A 15,298-nucleotide genomic window follows, 5' to 3' on the forward strand; every position below is an offset into this window, starting at 1 on the left:
AAAGTAATCATGAAAGGGCCTTGCAGATTGAATTAGATTATCCTCTGGAGTGTCTTTATCTTGAAGAATACTTTCTATATCCTTTTGATGACATCCTTTAACCAGCATAACTGAGTAGAATCCCTTTAGAATGGGAATATGATTAGCTGGAACCATTGCCTCTCTCTTGACTGGATTTTGAGGGCAGGCTGTATGTATACTCCCAGTCAGTCGTTGATGGAATTTACTCATAATCTGTCTGAATACCTTCCTGGATAACTTTCAGTACATAAGGGTCTGAAGTGGATTCATGAAATGAAAACCGGCCTTCATCTGGTCAGTTTATTTTTTTCTTCGGCATAGTCAGGATCAATGAGTTTTATTTGGTTAAAAAAGGCTTTCCTTTCAACGTAGACTGCTCCTTGAAATTCCCGCCACAATGTCTTCGTGTATTTAGATACTGGCACTGAGGAAGTGGGGAGTTGACGTAAAGAAGAAGAATTGTTTTTCCCCTTAAACAGTTGAAACATTACTTGTAGCTTTAAACCAAAGAGCTTCAGTCCTTTGAAGGGTAGGTCCAAAGCTGCTGATTTTTGTGCTGCATTTCTATGTCACCCCCTTGAGTTGATTTCTGCAGTTGCATCTTCTAGCAGTGAAGATGCACATACAAAATCGGGAAATAGATAGAAACTCCACCTCTCTCTTTATGGTTTACAGGTAAGTGGAACACTGATTCTCTTGAATAGCCTTGAAATGTTGTTTAGAATTAGAGATAAGGGTTTGGCTGGAATACCCTCCATATAGCTCTGCTCGCATGGAAAAGTGCAAATCAGAATAGGACTTTTTTTTTTTAAATCTGAATCGGTCTTCCTGTCAGTCAGTTCCTTCAAAATACTTTCTTCAGCCATCAAGGTGCGACCAACGAGGCTGCCCACCATCTATGGATCATTTTCTGGAATTGCTTCCTCTTTTTCTTCTATTGGATACAACCCAGATGTGAATCTATTTCAGTTAATCCGATCAGGATCATTTAAAAAATCTAGCTTCTAATACATGCTGGTGTAAAGATGTAGCATGCTGGTACTGCGATAAGACCAATTTAAATGATGTGCTGTGGACATTATCAAAGGGAAGCCCCATGTTGTAGCATATTCTTGAAAGAATTCCAGGCATTATTTCTGCGGCAATATTCTCCACTCAGAGCCTAAGAGGTAGCCTCTATTTCTACTTCCTCAGACGCTGAGGAATCCGTTTAAGTACCCTTCCCTTGTGTAGGTTTTGAAGTTGTAAAAACAGGAAGTTGCACTCAAGACATTGTTTTAAAAATTATCTTTCTTATTCTGTCCTCAAAGCTTTAATCAGAGTGTCATATAGACCTCCTTTAACACTAACAGGATGTGAAAGAGATCTGGAACGGGAGGAAGAGGAATCCTCCACAAAACGCTTCTTCCTCAGCTGGCTACACCTAATAAAGGTTATATTGTATCCCAGACAATTTAAACAAGGCACTTTTTCAGACAAGAACACCTTGTCTCATAGGTGCGCTCTATTAAAGTATCTCTCAAACAAACCAGAAGCTGTAAGCTCTTGCATGTGCAATAGTGACTCAGTACTCACCACCCGAAGTACGGATTCGGGCAGCTTCATTAGCATGATGGGGATCACTGCCTATCTTCCGATTGTATCTTACACATGTAGCTCAGTCCAGGACTCCCATGCCCAGCATAGAGGGGACCATGAGTATGAGGTCAGGGCCCAACAAAGATCTCATATTTCTAGTCCTCATCCCAGTCATGAGACAGGAGAAATTAGGAAATATCTGGATAATTATATATATAGAGTGCACTGGGTGATCAGAAGGGATGGTTTACATCATACTTGCACTTATTTTTTCCTGCCATGCGGTGGGTTCACCTTAAAAACAGTGAAGTGACTGGCACTAGGGATGCAGAAAAAAGTGATACATAATGTCATCTGATCCTTCACTGTTTAGGTTCTTAGTACACTCACATAGCATTAAATTGCCAGCAGCATTGCTATCTTTTATGACTGCCTTCTTCCATCTTGGTACTGCTTAAAGCTGCCATTCTTGTGATTAGGGGTTAGATGTTGGTACCCACCATTCCATTTTCTTTTACTTGTCCTAGTTACCTCTTCTTTTGCAAGTTCAATTTAAGTAGGGCTACAGCTTTCCCAGACATCATATCTGACAAAGAAAGACATTCAAACCATACATTTCCGCTTTATTTTTCCAATGTACTGTGCTGTGCCTAAGGTTACAATTATGTTTTCTCACCTAACCTTGATTTGTCCTACAGGGTCATTGCACTTTTTCTGTTCTCTCTTTTTACCTACAATATTTACTCCCTTTTTCTTTTATTTAACTTAGGAAGTTTATTTTGATTGTATATTTGTATTGCTATTTGTTGTTTCTTTTTTTTAGCTTGAAGAACTTTGCTTTTTTTAATCTTTCTGTACAATGCCTTCGAGCTAGGGTGTGCTTATATATCTCAAAATTTAAATGAATGTAACGTGGTGGTTTAAGGCCGCTCCAGGACCTTAACAGTTTAAAAATCTACTTTTCACATAGAATACACAACATATACCCAACAAGGTGCGCCATGTACCCATGGTGAATTCTTTGTAGGCAGTGCACAGACTTTAACAATTTATACAATATGCAACACAGAAATCCTGTTTAACATTTCAGTGTTTACTGTCAGATTACCTCTGAAATATGGAGTTAGTGTATCTGGGAAACAGCTGTCACAGACCCCTCCATTGATTTATTTAATCACCAGCCTTAGGGTCTGACTATGTGTAGTTCGGACACTACAGTCCATTCCAGCACATAATTTTCAGGTCAAGCACGCAAGCGCTCTGACATGTTGTAATTCATCTTTTTTTAACATCTGCTTTTAACCACGCCCATCACTATCACTCGTTCGTGGGCTTACCTTTCCAAAATACTTTGTTATCATTGTTAAATGCTTTACGTTTGTCCCTCCGTGGGGCGGCATTGGGACACCGACCCTGTTACATGGATATTTGCACTTTTGCCAATACGTTTGACAGCAAGCGAACTTCTTTTCACTTTTGTGTCTCTCCTTCGCACTCACGCTCATGGCGGCCGTGGTGCTTTGAATCAGCTTGCTTATGTCAACTGTTTTACTTTTCATTTTCAATTTATGTGGCAATAAAAGTCCAGTTAGGAATTTACAACTCTAATACCTCTAACTCGAGCAAATGCGAGAACCTTTGCATTGCAAATGCTTGTGCTATCTAGCTATGGGACTTCTCACGTCGCAGTTTTCCATCGGGCCAGGAGTATACACAAAGCTGCAAACATATGTTTCGTTTTCTCTTTCCTTTCCATTGATGTAACCCAAGGACACAATGTTTGAGATTTTAGTTCAACTGGGCTACCAATTGTGGCTCTCATAGAACAGATAGCAGTTTCTTAATACATAGATATCACAAGGTAGTCCAGCATCATATGCTTATAGTCAGCTTTTCCCTGGCACTTGGGGCACGAGTCTGGGCTATATGAATACATCTTATGTAGCATCACTGGGGTCATGTGAACCCTCTGTCGAAACTCATACTGATATAATTTGAATCTGGATTTACCTGACATTTTTTTACCAGTGCAACAAACATTCCACCATTCCAACCCAGTGAGCTTTGTTCCACAATCAAGATCCTATATAGTTTCTCTTTGGGGTTGGGGGGAGTTTGGACGCATAATGGTCCCTAAAAGCATTACAAAGAACCAGACCAAAATGTTGATTCAGTGACTTGACATCAATTAACTAAATGGAGAATTTGTTGGTACCGGTTTATAAGAATGTAGTAGGTGCATATATGTAGTTCTAGATAGTCAAAGACTTCAAACAAATAACCCTGTTGTCACGATTTATCCCTTAAACTGGTTTTGCTGAGTCAGTAGTCAACCATTTAACTTGCAGAAAAACAATATGAGCCTGAAGAGCTATTCGCTATAGGGATATTATAGAGATAAATTGCGAGCAGTAGGAATGGCTGGGAATGCACATTCAAAAAGCAATACAAACATGAATGCTCTGAAACGTTTCTTTTATCTTTCCATAATTTACAGGGAAAAAGCCAGCGCTATCAACATTGCGGCCTATTGGAAAGCATTCTGGGTGAGAGTACAGTTTTCTACAGCATTATTAATTAAATGTTAATTTTATTTTGTGCATAGAATTGAAGAGGAAACTGAACAGAGCATCCTGATCTTTTAAACTAAGCAATGCTTAGATTTTCTGGGTAGATGCTTGTCCTATATACCTAGAAAACCATAGTGTTTGTGATCCACTGTGAAATACTCTGATCCACATGCTGTAGTTGATATATCGAATTAATAATGCATAACAGTGATTATCTGCAATGTTTTTCATTGAGGGATTTTGAGTAACATCAAATAGTCAACAAGAGCGAAGCTTGAGTTATCTATATCATTCTGAACCTCAAGGTGAAAATGAAAGCTTTTATTCACTTTTTATCCTTCCCCCTGTTTTCAGCTGCTACGGAGGAACAGAGGAGTAAGAGTGTGGCCATACTTAACTTTGCCTCTCATCCTTCTCCAAAATGTAGAAATGAAAAACTGGTATCTGGCATCCTGTGAATCAACCCAACCACCATCTCTGCCTTACTTCCACCCAGGCTAAGTGTAACACAGGATGTTTGAAGGCAAGTGGGATTAGCCTGCTTGCGGGGAAATAGATGAACAAATATCTGAGAGAGGCTGGTGGTTCACCACCCTTTAGCTGTGCTACTACAGCACCATAATTCACCTGTCTAAAAACAGAGGCAGGAAAAATGCTTTTTTGACATAACACTGAGACATTTTTTGGTATTACATGTTGAACTTCATCTTAGCTATCCCATAGGCTATGGAGGAAGTAGGTGTCAGTAGGTATTGTGCAGTACAGGCTGCAGAATGGAAGGTGAATACCAATGCACAATGTACAAATAATACATTAGAAACTGCACAAATGCCATGTATGAAAAGCAGGAATTTATAAACTCTTAGGCTATCTCAATTTTAGAAGAATAACGTTTGCTATTGTGGAGGCCATTGTGGGCCCACATCAGCCTTTGGAAGGATGTGAAAGAAGATCAATCTGTGGTTAAAGGTTTGAGCCATTGAGAGGAATTGTAGTGGGAATTTGTTTTCTTGTATTTCTGCACACCCTATCAGGGGCTAGTTGCAGAAGGTATCTGAAGATGTTCCCTGGCCTTGGGATGACTTGCTGTGCTGCAGGAAGGGCAGGATGAATACTGAGCATCAGATGAGTGAAGGATACACAGCACAATAACCACCTGATTAATTTTTCGCAGGCATTTGTCAGGATGTGCATTTTTCTAAGTGCGCAGAACTTAACTGCATGTCACAGGTGATATCCAAAGATGATTTCACAATCTTCATTGACCTGAATGAGAGCTGAAATGAAAGAGTCGTAGCCAAGATAAAGAGTACTCCTTGCAGGGGAAAGCACAGCCAGGAATGAATAAGGACCACATTCCTCTGATGAGTTAGGGAATCATATGTACTTTTTTTCCGGATACATGAACTTTATTTTTGTTATAGGCTTTTGACACAAATAGTGGTATTCTGTGCAGTACTGAACCTACTCCAGGTTCTCTTCCAGGGGATCCTCATCAATAGTCATAAACATTGAATATTCCCACCCTCGTGCGGGGACCCCAGAGCATACATAAAATACACACATGTATAAGTATGAAAATATACACAAAAAATATATAGCATTTTTAGTAGACAATTTTCATACCAAACCCATATATACATGTGTACAACAGCAATGCAGACTATAATGATTAACAGGCTAAAATGCTTTACTTCTATGGAGTTTTTTAAAAAAAATTTTAAAAAACACTCCCTTTCAAACTTACAAGAAGAAAAGACTTTCCAAAGCCCCATAGCTGGGCCCAGGGAAAGAAGCAGTAGCAACACCAGTGAAAAAAGAGAAAAAACTACATTGAAAACAATGGAGCATTATTAGCCAATATGCTGCATGCAGGTTAACACAGCAGAATCACAAAATTTGGCATCGTGCCTTTAAGACCCTGAGCACCTCCAGTATCCCACCATGCCTCAGGGGTGAAGGAGAGGTGACAGTTGGTTCACAGTTAGGTCAGTTCTTTTTTCCGGCTTCTTCTGAGAGGATCCTGGAGCATTGAGCTCTCCATTTTTCTGAGATTTTCACAGAAAAATATTTAAAAACAGAATTTTTTTCTACCTTCACTCGACGTTTTACACCTTTGTCTGAGTCAAGGGATTTTTTCATGACTCGAAAATGCCTTCTCTTTTTGTGAAGTGCCCTTCTTGTGGGAAGAAGAAGGCCCAGTCTGATCCACACTCTCTCTGTATAGTGTGTTTACCTCAGAGCCACTGCCCTGACACCTGCAGACACTGCAAGAACATGTCAAAAAGGACTCTGAAGGACAGAGAGAAAATCAGGCTTCAAGGTCTTCATGAGAGGCAAAAGACATTGTCCTCTTCACTTCCCAGGCAGCCAACAAGCCATTCTCAGGAGAGACAGGCTAGATCGACGTCAGCTGGTAGGAAGGTGCCTGTCTGTTCCCCGTCGACGTCATCGCTGCCACCGTTGCATCGTCACAGATCGGCGTCAACGGCGACCCGACCGACGTCGATGGATACGACGTCGAAGGTACATAGCCATCATAAGGTCAGATCTCCGTCGATGGCAACCCACTGATCGACGTCGAGCCAGCACCGCCGTGCTCATTCGCCGTCGAAGGCCTCACATCCCTCGACGGCATGGAAGACGACGTCGAGATCGCCTCAACGGCGAGAGCAGAGACCTCCGTCGTCAGCGGCCCATCACTCGACGGCGAGGCACACAACGTCGAGCAGGTCGCGTTCAAGGGACCACCGATCACCGTCGAGGCGCTCGACGTCGAGACCTGAGCAGCCCACGGTACTCCCTTCGACGCCGGTACATCTTTCGACGTCGACTCAGGTGCGGCCTATCTCGCAAGGAGAAGAACGTCGGTTACCACCGGCTGATAAGAACATCACTCCAACGAGTCCAGTGGTCTCCATAAGGAGTGGATCGTCGAGACTGTCGAGAGCAGCATCGTCTGGGCACATCTCGCCCATAGCAAAGCAAAATACAAACGCTGTGGGATAGCGTAACTGGATGGACGGAATGCGGAACCAATCAAACATTCACCCCCAGTCACAGATCTGGGTTTAATCCATCCATTATTTTGCTCACCATGCCACCCCAGTTTGAACCCAGCCATATGCAAATCAGTCTTGACCCTGTTCCACATGGGAACAGTCCAGCCCGAACTGCCAGGCCAGGTTCTCCCTGGACCGGAAACAAGCATCATGGGACCGGTTTCGGGGTTTCACCCCTCTTCAGCCAGGCTAGCTTGAATCCAGTGGCACAGTGAGCCCGGGACCCACGTCTGGGCATACCCGGCGCACTTAGGGCGGCAAAAGCAAAGCAAAATACAAACGCTGTGGGATAGCGTAACTGGATGGACGGAATGCGGAACCAATCAAACATTCACCCCCAGTCACAGATCTGGGTTTAATCCATCCATTATTTTGCTCACCATGCCACCCCAGTTTGAACCCAGCCATATGCAAATCAGTCTTGACCCTGTTCCACATGGGAACAGTCCAGCCCGAACTGCCAGGCCAGGTTCTCCCTGGACCGGAAACAAGCATCCTGGGACCGGTTTCGGGGTTTCACCCCTCTTCAGCCAGGCTAGCTTGAATCCAGTGGCACAGTGAGCCCGGGACCCACGTCTGGGCATACCCGGCGCACTTAGGGCGGCAAAAGCAAAGCAAAATACAAACGCTGTGGGATAGCGTAACTGGATGGACGGAATGCGGAACCAATCAAACATTCACCCCCAGTCACAGATCTGGGTTTAATCCATCCATTATTTTGCTCACCATGCCACCCCAGTTTGAACCCAGCCAAAGCATCTCGCCCATAAACCTATCGCCAAGGTGGTTGGAGAGTCTTAATAAAACACCTGCTTCACCAGACTCTCAATACTCTCGAATGTACTCACCGTCGGCTTCTCTCCCGAGGACACCATCGCCGACAGCGCATACAGAACGGGCTCGTTCTGCGTCTCGCCAGTCTGCCACTAGACCTCAGCGCACTACAACAAGATCTAGGAGCAGGTCACGCTCCCAAAGAAGATCAAGATCAAGATCGGGCCGTCATAGGAGGTCTCCTTCTTGGGCCACATCGTCGGGGTCTTCAGTAAGAGGGTACTCCCCAACTCTAACGGATTCTCCACCAGCTAGAGTTTCCCCGGTGGACGACATCACAACTTTCAACGAGGTGCTTCTCAGGGGGGCACAAAAGCTGAATATTGAGGTCCCAGAGCCTTCAACCTTGTCATCGGTAATCTTTGAAACCTTGCAACACAGGGCGGTTTCAAAGAAATTGTTACCGCTGGTGCCTGGTCTTCTACAACCAACCATGGAAACTTTATTAGCACCAGCAAACCTCCGATCAGCTCCCGCTAGGATCTGAAAGAAATACAAGGCACCTGATCAAGATCCTTGGTTTCTCAGGGCTGATCCACCACCAAACTCAGTCATATTGGCCGCAGCCCGTAAGATACATTCAGTGGCGTCATCCTCTACGGTTCCACCGGACAAGGAGAGTAGACACCTGGACTCTCTGGGGAGGAAGATGTGTGGCACGGCGGCTTCAATGATGAAGGTCTCCAGCGCCTCCGCACTCCTAGGTAGATACAATCGCTCACTCTGGGACTCACTGAGCAGGTTTGGGGAAAAGCTGCCTAGAGAGGACAGACAGGATTTTCAGGAGATCCTTCAGGAGGGAAGTCTGGTGTCCAATCAGATCATCAGTGCGGCAGCGGACAGTGCAGACTTGGCAGCACATGGTTACGCGCATGGGGTCTGTGTGAGAAGATCTTCCTGGCTAGGACCCACAGGATTAAAACAGGAAGCGCAGCAGCATATCTTGAATCTTCCGTTTAACGGAAACTTGCTATTTGGGACCCAGACGGATGAGGAGATGGCGCGTATGAAGGCGTAGGTTGACACCATGAGGGCAGTGGGCCTCAAGAGGGGGAAAGACTTCAGGCGAAGGTACAGGCCTTACGACAGGCGCCCTTTTCAACAAAGGGTTCAAACCCCTCATTGGTCTCAGAGACCACAACAGAAACAAGGGCGTCCCCTCTTCCAGTCTTGTAAAGCCACAAGAGACCGAGGTTCGAGCAGACCTCAGAAGTCTGCCCCCAAAGCCCCCTCAAAACAATGAGGATTTGCTTCCCTTAACACCGTACACCACTCCGGTTGTGGGAAGTATTACAGCGTTCATTTACGAGTGGCATGGCATAACAAAAGACAAATGGGTGCTGAACATTGTAGAGAGTGGATACTCTCTTCTTTTCCGCCAACCTCCTCCTCACTTGCCACCAACCAAATCCAGTCCTGCTCACATGAGCTTATTACGCAAAGAGGTTCATGCCCTGTTACAGAAAAAAGCAATAGAAAAGGTTCCAGTCGCACAAAGAGGAAAGGGGGTGTACTCCCGCTATTTTCTAGTAGCAAAGAAGGGTCGGGAAGGAGTTTTCAGACCGATTCTAGACTTGAGACTGCTGAACAAATACATAAAGAAACAAAAGTTCAGGATGCTGGCTCTCCACCAGATTTTCCCTCAACTGCATCGAGGAGACTGGATGTGCTCCATAGACCTGCAAGATGCGTATTTTCATATCCCGATCATTCCCAAACATCAGAAATTCCTACGATTTGTGATAGCCTCCCAACACTATCAGTTCAAGGTGCTCCAGTTCGGCCTAAAATCTGCCCCTCGCGCATTCTCCATATGTGTAGCAACGGTAGCGGCACATTTAAGGAAGCAGAAAATCTTCATTTATCCATACCTAGACGACTGGCTACTGAAAGCCTCCTCTCCAGAACAGGCGAAAAACCATCTGGACATTGTGCTCAGTGTTTTCCGATCTCTAGGTCTACAGGTCAACTTCCTAAAGTCCACCCTCATCCCAACACAAACCCTCCACTACCTGGGAGCAATGCTGAATACAGAGCTCGAAAGAGTGTATCCTTCGGAGGAGCGACTGTTATCAATAAAGAGGAAGTGTCAAGACCTTCTAGGTTCCCCCGCGCCTACGGCCTGTCAGGTGACATCTCTGTTGGTCTCCATGGCCTCTTGCATTTTCATTGTCCCGAACGCCAGGTTGCATATGAGGCCTCTCCAAGAGGCTCTGGAGGAAAACTGGAATCAACACACAGGCCACTGGGAGGACAGAATGCTTCTCCCGGTAGCAGCGCGACAATCATTACGATGGTGGATGCACAGACATCACCTGTCAGTGGGAGTTCCTTTTCATCAGCCAATCCCGTCTGACACTCTGGTAACGGATTTGTCGCTTCAGGGCTGGGGAGCTCATCTGGGTTCCCTTCAAGCTCAGGGCCTGTGATCCAACAAAGAAAGGGCGTACCATATCAACCTGCTGGAGCTCAGAGCGGTTCATCTGGCTCTCAAGTCATTTGCTCCATCGATTCAGGGAAAATCTCTCCTCATACAAACGGACAACACAACGACAATGTATTATCTGAACAAGCAAGGAGGGACGAGATCCCTTCGCCTGTCTCGGGAATCTCAGGCCATTTGACATTGGCTCATAGCGAGGGGAATGTCTCTGACAGCAATTCACCTCCCAGGACGGCAAAACGTGGAGGCGGACTTCCTAAGCCTCGAGGACGCCCACGATTGGGTTCTTCACGAAGAGGTTGTCGAAGACATCTTCGTGCAATGGGGTCGGCCTCAGTTAGATCTCTTTGCAGACGAGGTAAACAAGAAATGCCCAGACTTCGCGCCCAGGTTCTACCGTCCGGGGTCTCGAGGGAATGCCCTGTTGAGCGACTGGTCAAGGATATTTCTCTACGCCTTTCCATCGATTCCCCTCATACCAGCTGTGATAAACAAACTCTACAGATCCAGCACCAGAATGATTCTCATAGCTCCGCAATGGCCTCGTCAGTTCTGGTACACGGATCTCCTCAACCTATCAGAAAAACAGCACAAGAGGCTGCCGTGCAGACCGGATCTCCTTTGCAGGCTGGGAGGCAGGATACTTCACCCCAACCTTCCCTCTCTGAGCTTGATGGCATGGCTCCTGAATTCCTGCAGTATGGGCATCTAGGCCTTGCATGAACATCTTGAAGGAGTCCAGACGGCCTTCCACGAGGCGCTCTTATGCGTTCAAGTGGAAGAGATTCTACATATGGTGTCGTCAGCAGGGTCAGAATCCTATTCTGGCTCAGGAGGAGGTCATATTGTGTTACCTGCTCCATCTGGCAAAATCGGGTCTGCAAGTGTCATCTATTAAGGTACATTTATCTGCCATTACAGCCTATCATAAGTCACCTTCTCAGGAATCCTTTTTTACAAGGCCAGTAGTCAAGGATTTCTTAGACGGTTTGAAGAAGGTTTTTCCACCCATTCGAAAACCCTCTCCTCCATGGGAACTAAACGTAGTATTATCTAGACTCATGGGCCCTCCTTTCGAGCCTATCCCCAAAGCTTCTTCACAACACCTTATGTGGACGACAGCTTTTCTCGTAGCCATTACTTCGGCGAAAAGGGTCAGTGAAATTCAGGCTTTGTCCTCCAAGGAACCGTACACAGTTTTCCATGAAAATAGAGTGGTTCTACGAACTCATCCTTCATTCTTACCGAAGGTGGTGTCGGATTTTCACATTAATCAGACTATTTCACTACCAACTTTTTTCCCCAATCCGGATACTCCGGCGGAGAAAGATTTGCACTCTCTGGATTTTTAAGAGAGTACTAAAATTTTACTTGGATAAGACCAAATTGATTAGACGATCTCACCAACTATTTGTAAATTACGGATGGATAGTTTCATGTATTGTTACTGCATATCAATTGGCTAACATACAGTTATTGCCTAGGCCTAAGGCTCATTCGACAAGAGGAAAAGCGGCTACTGCTGTCCTCCTTAATAATGTTCCAATCTCTGAGATTTGTAAGGCTGCTACATGGAAGTCTGTACATATATTTACTAGGCATTACTGTTTGGACTCAGATGCCAGAGCAGACGCTCAAGTTGGGCAAGCGTCTCTAAGAAATTTGTTTGCACAGTTTATATATCTTCCTGCACTTCTATTAGACAGTCCGCAGAGATAAGGGATGGGCTTGCTAATCTATTGAATGTTTATGACTATTGATGAGGATCCCCTCGAAGAGAAGGATAAGTTACTTACCTGTAAATCCTAGTTCTCTTCCAGGGGTATCCTCATCAAAGTCATAAACAACCCACCCTCCTCCCCGGATGCAAGTCTCCTAGAAGTGCAGGACAGACTATCTCTCTAATCTGTTGGATACGTTGTCACCGTAAAAAAGTACTGACCTAACTGTGAACCAACTGTCACCTCTCCTTCACCCCGGAGGCATGCTGGGATACTGGAGGTGCTCAGGGTCTTAAAGGCACGGTGCCAAATTTTGTGATTCTGCTGTGTTAACCTGCATGCAGCCTATTGGCTAATAATGCTCCATTGTTTTCAATGTAGTTTTTTCTCTTTTTTCACTGGTGTTGCTACTGCTTCTTTCCCTGGGCCCAGCTATGGGGCTTTGGAAAGTCTTTTCTTCTTGTAAGTTTGAAAGAGAGTGTTTAAAAAAAAAAAAAAAACTCCATAGAAATAAAGCATTTTAGCCTGTTAATCATTATAGTCTGCATTGCTGTTGTACACATGTATATATGGGTTTGGTATGAAAATTGTCTACTAAAAATGCTATATATTTTTCGTGTATATTTTCATACTTATACATGTGTGTATTTTATGTATGCTCCGGGGTCCCCGCACGAGGGCGGGAATATTCAATGTTTATGATTTTGGTGAGGATACCCCTGGAAGAGAACTAGGATTTACAGGTAAGTAACTTATCCTTCTGTGTTCTGCGTACATTGTTTCATTCAATGATTCTAACTTTACTAGATCTCCTCTACTGTTCCCCTTGTAGTCAGCCTGGGCTGAGCTTGTGTGACTCCGTTCCCTTCTGACCTGGAGCAACACCTACCACCACGGTTACTAGCCTGCTTTCTAAGTTTTCAAGACACTTAGGGCCTGATTTAGATCTTGGTGAAGGGGACTACCCTGTCAAAAATGTGACAGATCTCCCGCCCACTGTATTACGTTCCAATTATATCCTATGAAGATTTAAATATATCGGACGGGATATCCGCCACGTTTGTGACAAAGCATTCTATCTGCTGAGATCTAAATCAGGCCCTTAATCTTAGGCCAAGACTGTTCTAGGTCTCCAACTAGAAACAGAAGAAATCTCTTCCTGGGGATGGTCATTGTCCTTTCTACTCCTGGAAGGCTTCTTTATCCCTACAAATACAATTGCAAGAAACATAGCTGCTCACAATTGTTCAAAGAGGCACTAAGTTAGTGAGTCACATCTTGGCATACTTCAGGAACTTTATTTTCTTCATTAATAACGATTTCTGGCTCTGACTTAGGCAGTCCAAAATGTACCTTATCAGACATCAACCAACATTTTCTTAGAAGTGCAACATTCACAAATCTCATGTGACTCCACCTTTTGGCAACCCTATGTACATGCCACTCTTCCATCAGATGAAACAACTCTTCATCTCAGCATGTCTTATTCAGATTGCTCTCCCAGATCACTGAACTACCTATTCATCAATTGTGTCCTTTTCTGATATAAAGATTATCAAGGTGGTCTACTGTACCTTTACTATCCCAGCCAAAAATACAAACTTGCTCTAAAACAGGTTGTTTACTAATTAAGAAATTAGGATAAACACATTAGGCTGAATAGGCCAAACCTATGTCCGCAAGAATTATGCTACACAGTTTGCCAGTTGTCTGAAAGACAAGCTGATTGAACAAGACCAATAGCATTTAGTTATATGCTGTTTCAACAAATGACCCCATATTTGTTTCCATATGTGATGCTTTGCAGTTATTATTTGTGTGTTAAAATCCAAAATCATTCACTGTCCATAAAGATAATTTGTTTCTCTGTAGTTAAAGGTATAAAAACCACCCCTCCTTCCTCTATGTCAGTTGTCTCCAACCAGTGGATCACAATCTACCAGTAGCTTGCAGACACCTTCAGAGTAGCACACAGCCTTGAGTTCACTTTTAAATTCACACAGGGTCACATTTGCCTTTTAAAGTCAAGGTAAGGCTGTGTTTATTTTGCTTTATCACCATCAATCTGCAGACAGCAGGACCTGAAAATGAGTAGTGCTCAGTCAGATTTATGAGCCAGGCTGGGGCACAGAGGCGAAAAACATGAAGCACTGAGGCATTTAGGCCTATACTTATATGTGTTTAGCGCCACATTTGCGTCATTTTTTGACGCAAAAGCAGTGAAAACTTGCAAAATACAAATGTATTTGATAAGTTTGTGCCATTTTTGCATCAAAAAGCGGCGCAAATGCAGCACAAAAATAGTATAAATATGGGCATTAATTCCTAAATAGAGGTCCTTGTCAACTCAATATTGGAGCATGAGAAAAAATGATGTTTCTGAATGAATAAAAGGGAGAAAATTGAGCTGAAAAGGTACCTCAATGATTAAGTTAACTCTTCATTTAAATTTTCTCTCATTTCTAGGTGTTGCATTTGCAAACAGCATGGCTTTTGCCAGCACACACAGTGGCATATTTATAATTGAAAATTAATTATTTTTTTTAAAAGGGAAGAATGTAAAGTGAATAAGAATATTTATATGAAAAATTATCTTAATTATTTTCTCCACTTTCAATTAAGCGAATTATGTCTTATGTTTTATGAAGCATGTTTCTTCACTTTTATTTCCTCCCAATTAAACCAATGTCTTTATTTTTCTTTTATAAAAATGGCACCTTGTCAACAGGCCACTGTGAGCAAGATGCTTACTGTCTCTAAATGTGACATTTGTGATGTGAGAAAATGTAAATGATGGGTTTTATGGAATCCATATGAACATAAAGTTAACACTTCAGTTTAATTTTGTCCCATTTCAAAGTATTGCCTATACACACACCAGGAATATTGTTACCAGTGGCTTATAGAGACAGTATTTTATATAATTATAATGAAAAAAGCAGCCATTATTTTAAGTGGGAGAAATTTAAAGGGTATTAAAATGTTCAATATTGTGAACATTTTTGCACAACATTTTTCAGCATTTTTACATTCTCTCATAAAAAAAAAAAAGCGGTTGTATGTTTGTGT

At 43.4% G+C, this 15,298-nt stretch overlaps 1 protein-coding gene and 1 long non-coding RNA gene across 3 annotated transcripts in view; one reads left to right on the forward strand and one right to left on the reverse strand.

The window, feature by feature from the left end:
* AGBL3 (AGBL carboxypeptidase 3) overlaps positions 1–15,298 on the forward strand; it is a 480,467-nt gene that overhangs the window by 398,466 nt on the left and 66,703 nt on the right. For both annotated transcript variants that reach the window (XM_069227938.1, XM_069227936.1), the window contains exon 19: positions 4,097–4,145. In XM_069227938.1, the coding sequence (XP_069084039.1) occupies positions 4,097–4,145 (49 nt within the window). The remainder of the gene's footprint in view (positions 1–4,096; positions 4,146–15,298) is intronic.
* The window catches only part of LOC138287490 (uncharacterized), a 153,345-nt gene that overhangs the window by 31,337 nt on the left and 106,710 nt on the right, over positions 1–15,298 (reverse strand). The gene's annotated exons all lie outside the window — the stretch shown is intronic.

Source organism: Pleurodeles waltl, chromosome 4_1, assembly GCF_031143425.1.
Source record: "Pleurodeles waltl isolate 20211129_DDA chromosome 4_1, aPleWal1.hap1.20221129, whole genome shotgun sequence".
NCBI classification, from domain to species: domain Eukaryota; kingdom Metazoa; phylum Chordata; class Amphibia; order Caudata; family Salamandridae; genus Pleurodeles; species Pleurodeles waltl.